Here is a 12556-nt window from a genome sequence, read left to right as displayed (position 1 = left end):
TCAGCAGTTTTTCTAACAATCCATCAGCTGTTTAGACTCGACTATTAATAAGTCTGACATCCAGCAGCACAAAGGTTTAAATTATAAAGACAGTGAAGAAGTCTGAAGCTCATGTTTGTTATTTTTGCAGGAAAAATGAGTGTAAATCATTCAAACTGCTGTCCTGTAATGATCTGTCAATCAGCTGATCAATGAATGGACTGACAGTCTGAGCTCTGCTCCAGTGTTTCCTACAGATGAAGGTAGAAAGTCTCTGTGACTTGATGTGGACGTGAATTCAGCAGCTTCTGCTGAGCTGAAATATTCATTTTGGCTTGTTGAAGCGTCTTAACTGCTCTTTGTGGTCTCTGTGGTCAGAAACTAAATGTTGAGCTGGTTTTACTTTAAACTTCATTCTGAACTGTCAGATTTGTGTTTTTATCATTTGGTGTCAGAAAGCTTCATTAGTTTCCTCCAGTCAGACTCTGTATGTTTGTCATGTGACTGAGAGGAATGCTGATAAATCATGTTGTTGTGTTTGTGTGAAGGTGTGGGCTCTGCTATGAATCAGTGTGAGGAGACAGAGGAGGGAGGCCCTCCCTCTAAAACCACTCTGTGTGGGCAACATGACAGCCAGACCAAAGCTCAGAGGTGAGATGAGGATCTCTAACTGTCCATGACTCTTCTCCATGTCACAGCTCAGCACTCAAATCACTCCCCCATCATGATTCACACTCAAAGCTCTGTGTGTGTTGTGTTGAAGCCCAGAGCAGCAGAGACCAGACTCTGCTGGACCTGGACCTGGACCTGGACCTGGACCTGGACCTGGACCTGGACCTGGACCTGGACCCAGCTGTGTGTCCATGAAGAGTGACCGGTCCATGAGTTTGCCTATGACTTTCAAGGATGGAGACCACTCTGCTGAAGAAAGGCACGAATTTAAACCAGAAGAGTTTGTTGTTCTGCAGCTCTCCTCCTGGACAGGAACATGAATAACAGGGTCGACAACTAGAAACTCAACTGAAGGCGTCATCATTAAAACCAGAAAACTGTTTCACCTAATCCATCAAAAGGCCCCAGAAGCAGACAGATGATGTAAAATGTGAAGCTGTTGATGGTTGAAATCATCGTACTTTATGTTCTCTCTGCAGAGTTCAGCAGGTTCTCAGTGGTCAGTCGGTCCAGCAGCATCCAACAGACCTGGACTCCATATTTAAGGTGTGTAAATGTCCAACAACAACTTTACTTCAGCTGCAAATGAAATGAAATGTCTCATTTTACATTTGAAGTTTTACTCTTTTGCAGCATCTTGAGGAGAACGTTGTCACCTTTGTGAAGAACGAGCTGAAGAAGTTCCAGAAGGTTCTGAGTCCAGATTACCCAGAATGCTCAGAGAGGCAGAGTGAGGATGAGGAGGTGTTGGACGGTGAGGAGGAGGAGCAGAGGAGGAGCAGCAGAGAGGCATTTCTGAAGATCACACTGAACTTCCTGAGGAGAATGAAGCAGGAGGAGCTGGCTGACTGTCTGCAGAGCAGTAAGAGGATTTTCCTCAATAAACTGTTTTCTTCTTCACACTAACATCCACTCACTGATGTGTTGTGTTTCATTCAGGAACTGTTGCTGCAGTTTGTCAACGTCAACTCAAATCTGACCTTCAGAAGAAGTTCCAGTGTGTGTTTGAGGGGATCGCTAAAGCAGGAAACCCAACCCTTCTGAATCAGATCTACACAGAGCTCTACATCACAGAGGGAGGGACTGCAGAGGTCAATGATGAACATGAGGTCAGACAGATTGAAACAGCATCCAGGAAACCAGACAGACCAGAAACAACAATCAGACAAGAAGACGTCTTTAAAGCCTCACCTGGAAGAGACGAGCCAATCAGAAGAGTGATGACAAAGGGAGTGGCTGGCATCGGGAAAACAGTCTTCACACAGAAGTTCACTCTGGACTGGGCTGAAGACAAAGCCAACCAGGACATACAGTTCACATTTCCATTCACTTTCAGAGAGCTGAATGTGCTGAAAGAGAAAAAGTTCAGCTTGGTGGAACTTGTTCATCACTTCTTCACTGAAACCAAAGAAATCTGCAGCTTTGAAGAGTTCCAGGTTGTGTTCATCTTTGACGGACTGGATGAGTGTCGACCTCCTCTGGACTTCCACAACACTGAGATCCTGACTGATGTTACAGAGTCCACCTCAGTGGATGTGCTGCTGACAAACCTCATCAGGGGGAAACTGCTTCCCTCTGCTCGCCTCTGGATAACCACACGACCTGCAGCAGCCAATCAGATCCCTCCTGAGTGTGTTGACATGGTGACAGAGGTCAGAGGGTTCACTGACCCACAGAAGGAGGAGTACTTCAGGAAGAGATTCAGAGATGAGGAGCAGGCCAGCAGAATCATCTCCCACATCAAGACATCACGAAGCCTCCACATCATGTGCCACATCCCAGTCTTCTGCTGGATCACTGCTACAGTTCTGGAGGATGTGTTGAAGACCAGAGAGGGAGGAGAGCTGCCCAAGACCCTGACTGAGATGTACATCCACTTCCTGGTGGTTCAGTCCAAAGTGAAGAACGTGAAGTATGATGGAGGAGCTGAGACAGATCCACACTGGAATAAAAAGAGCAGGAAGATGATTAAGTCTCTGGGAAAACTGGCTTTTGAGCAGCTGCAGAAAGGAAACCTGATCTTCTATGAATCCGACCTGACAGAGTGTGGCATCGATATCAGAGCAGCCTCAGTGTACTCAGGAGTGTTCACACAGATCTTTAAAGAGGAGAGAGGACTGTACCAGGACAAGGTGTTCTGCTTCGTCCATCTGAGTGTTCAGGAGTTTCTGGCTGCTCTTCATGTCCATCTGACGTTCATCAACTCTCAAGTCAATCTGCTGGCAGAAGGAAAAAAAAACCCCCGGTTGTCTAAACTATTCAGAGACAAACCTGAACCAAAACATCTCTACCAGAGTGCTGTGGACGAGGCCTTACAGAGTCCAAATGGACACCTGGACCTGTTCCTCCGCTTCCTCCTGGGTCTTTCACTGCCGACCAATCAGACTCTCCTACGAGGTCTGAAGAAACACACAGGAAGGATCTCACAGACCAATCAGGAAACATTGAAGTACATCAAGGAGAAGATCAGTGAGAATCTGTCTCCAGAGAGAAGCATCAATCTGTTCCACTGTCTGAATGAACTGAATGATGGTTCTCTAGTGGAGGAGATCCAACAGTACCTGAGATCAGGAAGTCTCTCCACAGATAAACTGTCTCCTGCTCAGTGGTCAGCTCTGGTCTTCATCTTACTGTCATCAGAAGAAGATCTGGACGTGTTTGACCTGAAGAAATACTCTGCTTCAGAGGAGGCTCTTCTGAGGCTGCTGCCAGTGGTCAGAGCCTCCAACAAAGCTCTGTAAGTGAACAGATACTGTATCACACATGTAGGGTTTTTCTCCACTAATGAATCTCCTAATATCAAATATCAATCAAATAAGAGTCCAAAGATTTAGACATCAGATTGATCAGTTGAAAATCTTGGTCACTTAGTAGCTCATGTCAGGCTAAATTCCAGAGATATGAGTATAATTTAGGACATTTCAGGACATCTATTAATGGTGACAGAATGCAGTAATATACTTGAGACTATAAAGACCCAGTCCACAGAAATGTGATGTGTTTTATATTGTATAAGACAGAATCAGTATCAGTGTTTGTCTTTGTCACTAACTCTCCTTCAGGCTGAGTGGCTGTAATCTGTCAGAGAGAAGCTGTGAAGCTCTGTCCTCAGTTCTCAGCTCCCAGTCCTCTAGTCTGAGAGAGCTGGACCTGAGTGACAACGACCTGCAGGATTCAGGAGTGAAGCCGCTGTCTGTTGGACTGAAGAGTCCACACTGTAAACTGGAGACTCTCAGGTCAGGATTCAGCTTCTGTTTCAGAAAGAACACTTTAATGTTACTGGATATACAAGTTTAAGTCTATTTAAAATATGAAATTCAACATCTGTAGCAGGGCTCCAGACAAACTTCTGCCACTTGTAGCACTTGGTGCTCTTGACGGAAAATTTGAGGAGCAGCGGTATAAAATTTACGAGCACCACATAAATCATCAAGAAACACAATATTTTTTACCATCTTAACCGTATTACGCATACATATTTTGGGAAGGAGGCTGCAGCAGCTCCTAAAACCAGAAATTATAAAATAACAAATAGTTTAAACTGTTTTTAAATGATGTTAAGTCTTGTGATGCTGACTCACTCCAACTCACTATTCTGGAACTAGACCAGGCGATATGAGGATAATGCAGTCTTAACCAAGGGAGACCTAGGACTATTAGAGAGTGAGGAGAGGGGATTGAAAAAGATGAACAGTCTCACAATGATTACCAGACAGGAGGAGGGTCAACAGGACAGTAGGTACGTGTCACCTGAGCTAGAAGCCTGCCGTCTTAGGAGAAGATATCTTTGGGTGACAGGAGAGTGAGTGTGGGAATGTTAGCTTGAGTAACAACGTCAGAGTCAATAAAATAATAAAATTGTTGTCAGCACCTGAGTCGACTAGTACCTGTACCACGACTGCCACAGTAGAACCATGACAACGAGAACAGAAATGAGCCTTACTTTCCTCTTGAAAAATGTTTTTTCAGGAAAGGTTCTCACAAAAAGCTTTTTCTTTTCTCTTGAAATTTAAAAAAAAAAAAAAAAACAACTTAGAAAATAGATCACCAAAAAAAAAATTCCCCCTTGCCCCTCATGACTTCCAAAACTTAAAGCTAGCACCATGGTGATGAGTAGCTTTTGCCAAACAAGAACTATCTTGAATGAAATATTGTGTTTTAATGCTGTAAATGGAGAAATTTGAAATATTCTTACAACCCACAACTTTACTGTTTTGGTTTTGATTCAGTCTCTCTGCTCTCATCAGCACCTTTTTCAGCAGCAGCTGTTTTCATCAAACAAGCTCTGATAGACCCTCTATACACTACCTGCCCAGCTGCAAACAGCTGACAGACACAGCGAGAGACTAGCTGCTGAAGAAAGTGGAACATCAGACTGATATTTAACAAAAGAGTTGGTGGAGACTTTGCCCCTTTTTTAACCTCAGCACTCTGTGATTCAGTCACTGTCTTCACAGGTGTTTTTATGATGTCACGGATACTTTCGCCTGAGAATGGTGAAGGAATGTTTTCCTTAGGTGAAGCTAACTTTTAAATCCAATATTTCCTCAAACTCTGCAGCTCAAATTTGCTCTTCTTCTCCACTGTGCTAGCTCTGTCCAGTTTCAGTAGAAGTAGGCAACTGTTTGCTAAGATGAGCACAAAATATGAACTTTGTGTTAATATGTCCATTTTGTGTATAACAACTTATTGTGCTGCCTGAGTGGTCAAATTTTAATGTGGGAATTCTGAACGAAAGAATAGATGAAAATTAATGATATTTAAATCTGTGTGTGTGTGTGTGCGTGTGTGTGTGTGTGTGTGTGTGTGTGTGTGTGTGTGTGTGTGTGTGTGTGTGTGTGTGTGTGTGTGTCCAGGCTGTCAGGCTGTCTGATCACAGAGGAAGGCTGTACTTCTCTGGCTTCAGCTTTGAGATCCAACCCCTCTCATCTGAGAGAGCTGGACCTGAGCTACAATCATCCAGGAGACTCAGGAGTGAAGCTGCTGTCAACTGGACTCGAAGATCCAGACTGGAGACTGGACACTCTCAGGTATGAACAGACAACAAGAGCTCACACACTGTTTCTCTGTCACACTGACAAGCTGAGGACTGTTGGTTCACAGTCTGAACCAGCAGCACTGCTGATAACAGTGAAGACAGTAACTGATGAGATGAGAGTCCCTGTCCACACTGAGACTGACCTCCTAACATCACACAACCATATGCTGTTGATCATTTAAAGACACTATAACACAGACTCTGTTTGACAAATCAAGTCAAAAGATTCTCAGTAGAGAGGGAGCCATCTGCTGAACAGATTGTAAAGAGCCTGGAGACAAAGTGTGATATGTCATATTGGACAAAATAAATAAAAGTTCACTTGAATACTTTGGAATCCACTGACTTAAATATATATGATAGTTTCCTGTTGTTCAGTTTTAGTATTTTATTGTCTTTATTGTCTGTATTGTCTTTTTTTGATGATATCTTTTTGTCTGACCTTTAATTATTTAGTTGTTGTTTGTGAATATTTGATGTAAAGTTTGAGTGTGTGTATGAAGTGTGTTTTATAAATGCAGCTGTTTTGTCTTCATGGTGATCTGAGCGAAGCTTTATGAAGATCATTGATGAGGAAGCTTCTGAAGGTTCATTCTGACTTTGTTTCTTCCTCCAGGGTGGAACATGGTGGAGAGCAGAGGCTGAAACCTGGTGTGAGGAAGTGTAAGTGTGTCTGTTAATAAAGCAACAAATAAACCATCAGCTGTGTTAGATGATAAACTGCTGCTGTATTGTGTCTTGTTCTCTCCATCAGATGTCTGTGAACTCACAGTGGACACAAACACAGTAAACAGACTCCTCAAACTGTCTGACAACAATAGGAAGGTGACATATGTGTCAGAGGAGCAGCCATATCCTGATCATCAGGAGAGGTTTGACTGCTGGCCTCAGCTGCTGTGTAGAAATGGTCTGACTGGTCGCTGTTACTGGGAGGTCGAGTGGAGAGGAAGGGTTCATATATCAGTGAGTTACAGAGGAATCAGCAGGAGAGGAAACAGTGATGACTGTTTGTTTGGAGGGAATATTCAGTCCTGGAGTCTGAGCTGCTCTGATGATGGTCGTTACTCTGTCTGGCACAATAACAAAAGTACAGTCCTCTCCTCCTCCTCCTCCTCCTCCTCCTCCTCCTCTGTCTCTTACAGAGCAGCAGTGTATGTGGACTGTCCTGCTGGCACTCTGTCCTTCTACAGAGTCTCCTCTGACTCACTGATCCACCTCCACACCTTCAACACCACATTCACTCAACCTCTTTATCCTGGGTTCAGATTTTGGTCATCAGGTTCCTCAGTGTCTCTGTAGGAGGGACACACACACACACACACACACACACGCACACACACACACACACACTCTCTCTCTCTCTCTGTAAATCACAGTAACAGAAATGGGTTAGTTGTGTTGTCTCTTCTTGGTCAATGTGCTGCACATCAGTGGTTTTAAATCTCTTTAAATATGTTTTGAACGTTCAGATTTGAGTTTTCTGAACTTTGTGATCTGATTGTTTTCTCACAACAATCAGCCTGTATATACAATAAAATCAGGCTCCACACACACATGCATATAGATCATCATAATTATGATCTTTGTTCAGACAGCTTTTATTTAGTTGATTTGTGGTTCATCATTGAAGTTTCTCATTTGTCTTCTTTGAGTTATTATCTGTAAATATGTGTATATGAGTGGATAGAGCTGCTGCTACGTGCAGACGGACGTCCATTACAAAATCTCCCTGTAGAGTCGAAGAGCCAAAGACTTTCTGTCAACACTTCATTATCTCACATCATCTGTCAGAATAAACATTTGACTTTCTCATTCACGTGTCTCTCCTGATTGAAATAACGTCTTTTCACATCAGTTTGTGATCTCAGGTTTAGCGGATCAAAGCAGATTTGTTCACTCTTTAGACAGAGACCACATCCACATAGATGGACCGTTAAACCTCTCTATGGCTGTAAATTGTGGGGTGACCAACATTCCTCTTTAAGTGTGTTTTGTCCTGCTCCTCTCCTTTCCTCACCACAAGTGTCTGAAATGGTCCCTTTCTATCTGTCAGGTGACAATAAAACATTTATATAGATATAGAACAGGGCAGTTACACTGGAGCTACAGGAGGAGTTTCAGAGGTGTTTGCTTATCAAAAGTTAATTAACACCCTCCAGCCAATCAAAATCGAGTAATCACCCAGACCATGGTATAATAACTGTTAACAGCTGATTGATACATTTAGGGGTTTCCTCCTCAAACGTGCAGGGGTTCCACAGGTAGTTTCCTTAAATGGTAAATGGTCTTGCATTTTTATAGCACTTTTCCAGTCTACTGACCGCTCAAAGTCGCCTTATAACACTTGTTATAGTCAGATTCACACATATTCACAAATTCATACACTAATGGCAGAGGCTGCCACGCAGCTAGGAGGAGCCGGGATTCGAGCAGCTAACGAGGTACAGAAGCCCTGAGGGGTCAGTGAAGACGTTTTTATTTCTGGTGTTCTATTTTCTGTCTGATCTAAATTATTTTCTGTCCTGTGTTTATGAGCTGACAGCTGGTGTTTAAAAGACACTTTAGCAGGACAATCTTTCAAAGTCCCTTCATTTTTTTTTTTTCGTCTGTGGAAACTTTCCAAAAATCGCTGTAAAATTTTTATGTGTGTGTGAAACCAAATGAACTTTTATTTTCCATTAAAAAAAAAAATCTATTATAATAAAAATAATAATTCACACATGACAAATATTTTATTTCTCCTGAATGTTTTTACAGATGAAAAAAAATCAGGAACTTAGAAAGATTATCAAGACAGAACTTCTGCTTCCTTTTGTAAAACAGTCCTGACAGTAAACCGGCTTCACTTCTCTCTCCATCTCTAATTTTGACTTCTGTCTCGGTGAGACGCACATGATTTCTGCCTCAACAAAAAGGTAAATGTGTGTTTTTAATGTGACTTCTTCATGTGTGATTTGTGTCTTTTCTCCTGTAAAGACTCGTGTTATCAGACTGTTTATGTCTTCATTAGTTTGACACAATCATCGCAGTAACACCTGTTGAAATGTGTGAGAGGTGTCGAGCTCGTTGGTCGACAGGATCAACCGGTGCAAATGAGGAAGAACAACAAGGCTCTTCATTGTTTTCACATTTTCATGTGAATTGTAAAATGTTCAGTCGGACTCAACGTCCCGTTTGTCTCCTCAGGAAAGATTTAGTTGTGTAGAAACAGTGAATTCATTTGGACACAACTTCTGTCTTTATTAATAAGAAACTAGTTGAGAGGCAGGGACCAGATTCTCTGTTGAACCATTCAAACATGGACTCACATGAAGAACTGAAGCTCTGATGTTTCTATTATGATCCAGACGCTCTGCTGAAAAGCACAAAGCAGCCACAGCAGTATGAGACAAACTGACAGTGTGAGTGAGCGGCCATGGGAGGTTAATACTCCTCAGCAGGGTTCTGATCAGGAAGAATCACATCAACAACAACTGCTGATTCTTTCATGGTTCTGTTTCCTCCAATAATCTGAAGAGTTGTGCAGCCGGACAGTCCAGTCTCTTAGTCCACCAACAAGAATGATATTATTTCTGAACCAAACATTACTGGTGTTGTTACTGAATGAAAACAGAGCAAACATTTGAAAGAGGCAGCTTTATTGTAAATGTGTGTCAGATCTCTGCTGGTTGGTTTCAGTCCACCTCTCTGTCTCTTTGTTGATGCACTTTGTGTTTGTCACATGTTGTCATGAGTTTACAGACTGTTCTCTCTCCCTCATTCAATAATCAGCCTGTTTTTCTTTCTCTTCTTCTTTTCGGGCTTCACTGTTCCTGCAGTTTGGACTCTGGATCTCTGTCAGTGTGTCTAACTGCTGTGAAATCTCTCCCATCAGAGCGCTGACTGACAGACCTTCTGTAACACTGACACCTGCTGCTGACTGGCAGCACTACAGCTCACACTGGGTTTCTGGGTTTCAGTGTCTTCAGATGAAGGAAGAATGACTCTTTGACCTCATCTGGACTTTAACAGGTGAGAACTCTGACAGGTAACATGACACACCTTTGATGAAGAAACTACAACATGAACTTGTGGATGAGAGCAGTGATGAACTGAGTGAACACTATTTTAAGTTCTGAATATTCATGAATTAACTCACTAGTTATTCTATGAAATGTGACTTTCTCAACAAAATGAGTCTTTTCACATTTTGTCCAATTTAATTTACTGATGTTAATTTGAGCTGACTTTACTGCTGAGAGATGAGGGAGTGTCAGGTCCTGCTGTGTGTTTTATCACTCTTATCACCACATCATCTCCCAACATGTAAAAGTCACATTAGCTCACAGTTTTATGTGAGAGAGCCGTGTTGTAATGTTGCTTTACAGCTTTATTGTCCAGCCGAGGCCTGAAAATAAACATTATTAGACTATAAATGTGTTCAGGCTGCAAACTCACCATTATGTTCAGTCTTGGTGTCCACAGGGGCGTCATGTGACACAAGAGCACAGGGCGCTTCCCAGCTTTGAACACTTGACCAAAACAGGCTTCACCGTCCCACAACCACACAAACACTCACTGGCTGCACCTGATTGGACGAATGCCACTCGTGAGCCGTGTATATTTAAAACTGGACCAACATGGTGTCTCGTTTGTTACTGTCCTGTTGACGTAGCTCGCACACTGATCTGATACTAACAGGTGGAGTTAAAACACTGCAGACCTCTGATTGGTCAGTCCGTACAACCAGGGTCGTCTCGTCGTCTGATCTCTGATGTAGAATATTTTTTATCAGCAGTCTTTTCTCAAACAAAGCTTGTTTCTGTGTTGTAATCATCAACATGTGCTCGCTGTGCGTAGGCAGAGTGTGGTCAGAAAAGAGAGAGAGTCAGAAAAGAGACGATGACTGCGAGCAGAGCAGAGAATAAAAAGGTTAGCAGTTTGTGTCTGTTGTCAGTGCAGGTCGCAGTGTGTCAGATAATAAATGCAGCAGCTTCTCAAGAGTTAAGACCGGTCTTCACTGATGTTTCCCAGCTGCTGGAAGCCTGGCTGGTTTTCCTTCAGGTGATAACACTGCCTGTCTTTAGCAGGAAGCCACAATGACGCAAGAGGACATTTTCAACACTCTGGAGGATCTAAAAGTTGATGAATTCAAGGATTTCAAATGGTATCTGAAGCAGCCTGACATCCTGGAAGGCTACCGACCCATCAAACAGTCCAAGCTGGAGAGTGCAGAAAGACGGGACACAGTGGATCTGATGGTGAACACCTTCACACTTGATGGAGCTCTGAAGGTGACCAAGAAGATTTTAGAGAAGATAAAGAGGAATGACCTGGTGCAGAGTCTGTCAGCCAACAGCTCAGGACCAGAAGGTCAGTCACATTTTTTTATTTTAATATCATTTTCAGACGAAGAGAGTCGACGACACAATACTTGTAAAGGAACAGGCCTCTCAGTACAGAAGCTCATTGTTTTCAGCAAAGAAAAACAAAGAGGCTGATTTCATAATTAGGAGAAAAGGTTGAAGCATCAATAATTGTTATTGGAGAGGATGGAGGTTTGATGGTTTACATAAATAAACATTGTTTAACTGAGCAGAGATTCATTTTAATGGTGCAACAGAGCTCTGCCTAATTTAAAATCTGGATCAACTCATTTTAAACCTAGTTTTACTGAACTCAGATTAGAGCTAATCTTAGATTAAATGAATCCTTGTTGGTGCAACCAGCCATAATCTCTGTCTTCACTTCTCTCTCAGTGTCAGTGAGTGTCGGTGATGTTGGAGAGACTTCAGAGAACAGAGGACCTTCTTCCTCTCAGAGTGAAGGTAAAGCTGCTGTATTCTCTGGTATGTATGGAAGCCCTGAAAGACAAAGTTTAGTTTTTAGTTTGGAAAAGTTAAAAGTTAGTAAGACTGACTGCATTATAACTGAGTGAAAGCAGAGACAAGAGTACTTGATGAGCTTTAGTTGAAGCAGTATCAGAGTATCTGCAGCTCTGAAAGACATTGCATATAAAGCATTTAATCAGTTTCTTCATAAAGACCCTAGAAGCTATTTAAAAGTCTTAAAATCCATCTACAAAGGTCTTGAATATTTTTTCCTTGGGTACCGTAGACTGTAACATCAGTTTTTTAGATTATTTTGTATGTGGTTGTGAGCTGTCAGGAGGATTTAAAACTATAGTGGGACCAGTGACGTGCGGTGAGGTTCATGGCTGGTGAGGCACTGACTCCATCAGAATCAGATTTACAAATATATGAACCCAACAGAGTAGATTATTCACCATTTGACAGCAAGGGCTGGCTCAATTCGTGGCAGCGGCAGCTAGTAGTGGCACTTCCTGCCTTTCACTCCAGTTGCCGGTGTCTGAGGCAGTTTCAGCTCCGGTGTTGGTCTTCCTTTATTTATTACCTCCTCTTTCGATTGAAAGTCCAGTTTAGAAAGTTGTTTGAGCTTGGATATAAAACCCTCCATTGTAAATCCAGGCGGGGCGAGAGGGGGAAAAATATCCCTGCACTTGACTCGCTCGTAACCATGGAGACTGTTGCTAGCTCGCTGTCACTCACTCTGCAGCTGCGGAGTAGCATTTAGAAGTCCTGGGCTCAGGAGTGCCCCCTACCTTGAGGCAAGAGAACTGCCTGCCTCACCCAGTGCCTCTTCACTGCCGTTGTAAGATCGCTGAGCACACGAAACAGGTTATACACATATATTATATACATCAGCTAAACTATGGGAAGTCAGGTGGGGCAGATATTAAAAGTGTTTGAAACATTTGATTGGCGACATACAGAGAGACAGTGACACGCTCTCATTGGATGGCAGAGCACAGTTTGTGAGGGATTGCGAAATTTAGGGTGAGGCTCAGCCTGCTGCTGCCTCACTGTG

The 12556-nt window shown here is 42.7% G+C and overlaps 1 protein-coding gene across 1 annotated transcript in view; it reads left to right on the top strand.

Moving 5' to 3' along the window:
• Positions 1-464: 464 nt before the first annotated feature.
• LOC140997491 (uncharacterized) overlaps positions 465-12556 on the top strand; it is a 34993-nt gene continuing 22901 nt past the window's right edge. The window contains exons 1-12 of the mRNA XM_073467426.1: positions 465-630; positions 743-910; positions 1131-1197; positions 1285-1513; positions 1591-3388; positions 3714-3887; positions 5508-5681; positions 6306-6352; positions 6444-6984; positions 10529-10538; positions 10759-11015; positions 11438-11496. Of these exons, the coding sequence (XP_073323527.1) occupies positions 506-630; positions 743-910; positions 1131-1197; positions 1285-1513; positions 1591-3388; positions 3714-3887; positions 5508-5681; positions 6306-6352; positions 6444-6984; positions 10529-10538; positions 10759-11015; positions 11438-11496 (3649 nt within the window). The 5' untranslated portion in view covers positions 465-505. The remainder of the gene's footprint in view (positions 631-742; positions 911-1130; positions 1198-1284; positions 1514-1590; positions 3389-3713; positions 3888-5507; positions 5682-6305; positions 6353-6443; positions 6985-10528; positions 10539-10758; positions 11016-11437; positions 11497-12556) is intronic.

This window comes from Pagrus major, chromosome 1 (genome assembly GCF_040436345.1).
Source record: "Pagrus major chromosome 1, Pma_NU_1.0".
Lineage (NCBI taxonomy): Eukaryota > Metazoa > Chordata > Actinopteri > Spariformes > Sparidae > Pagrus > Pagrus major.
The sequence above is the reverse complement of the archived record's forward strand: the minus strand, read 5'-3'. Positions and strand labels throughout refer to the sequence as shown.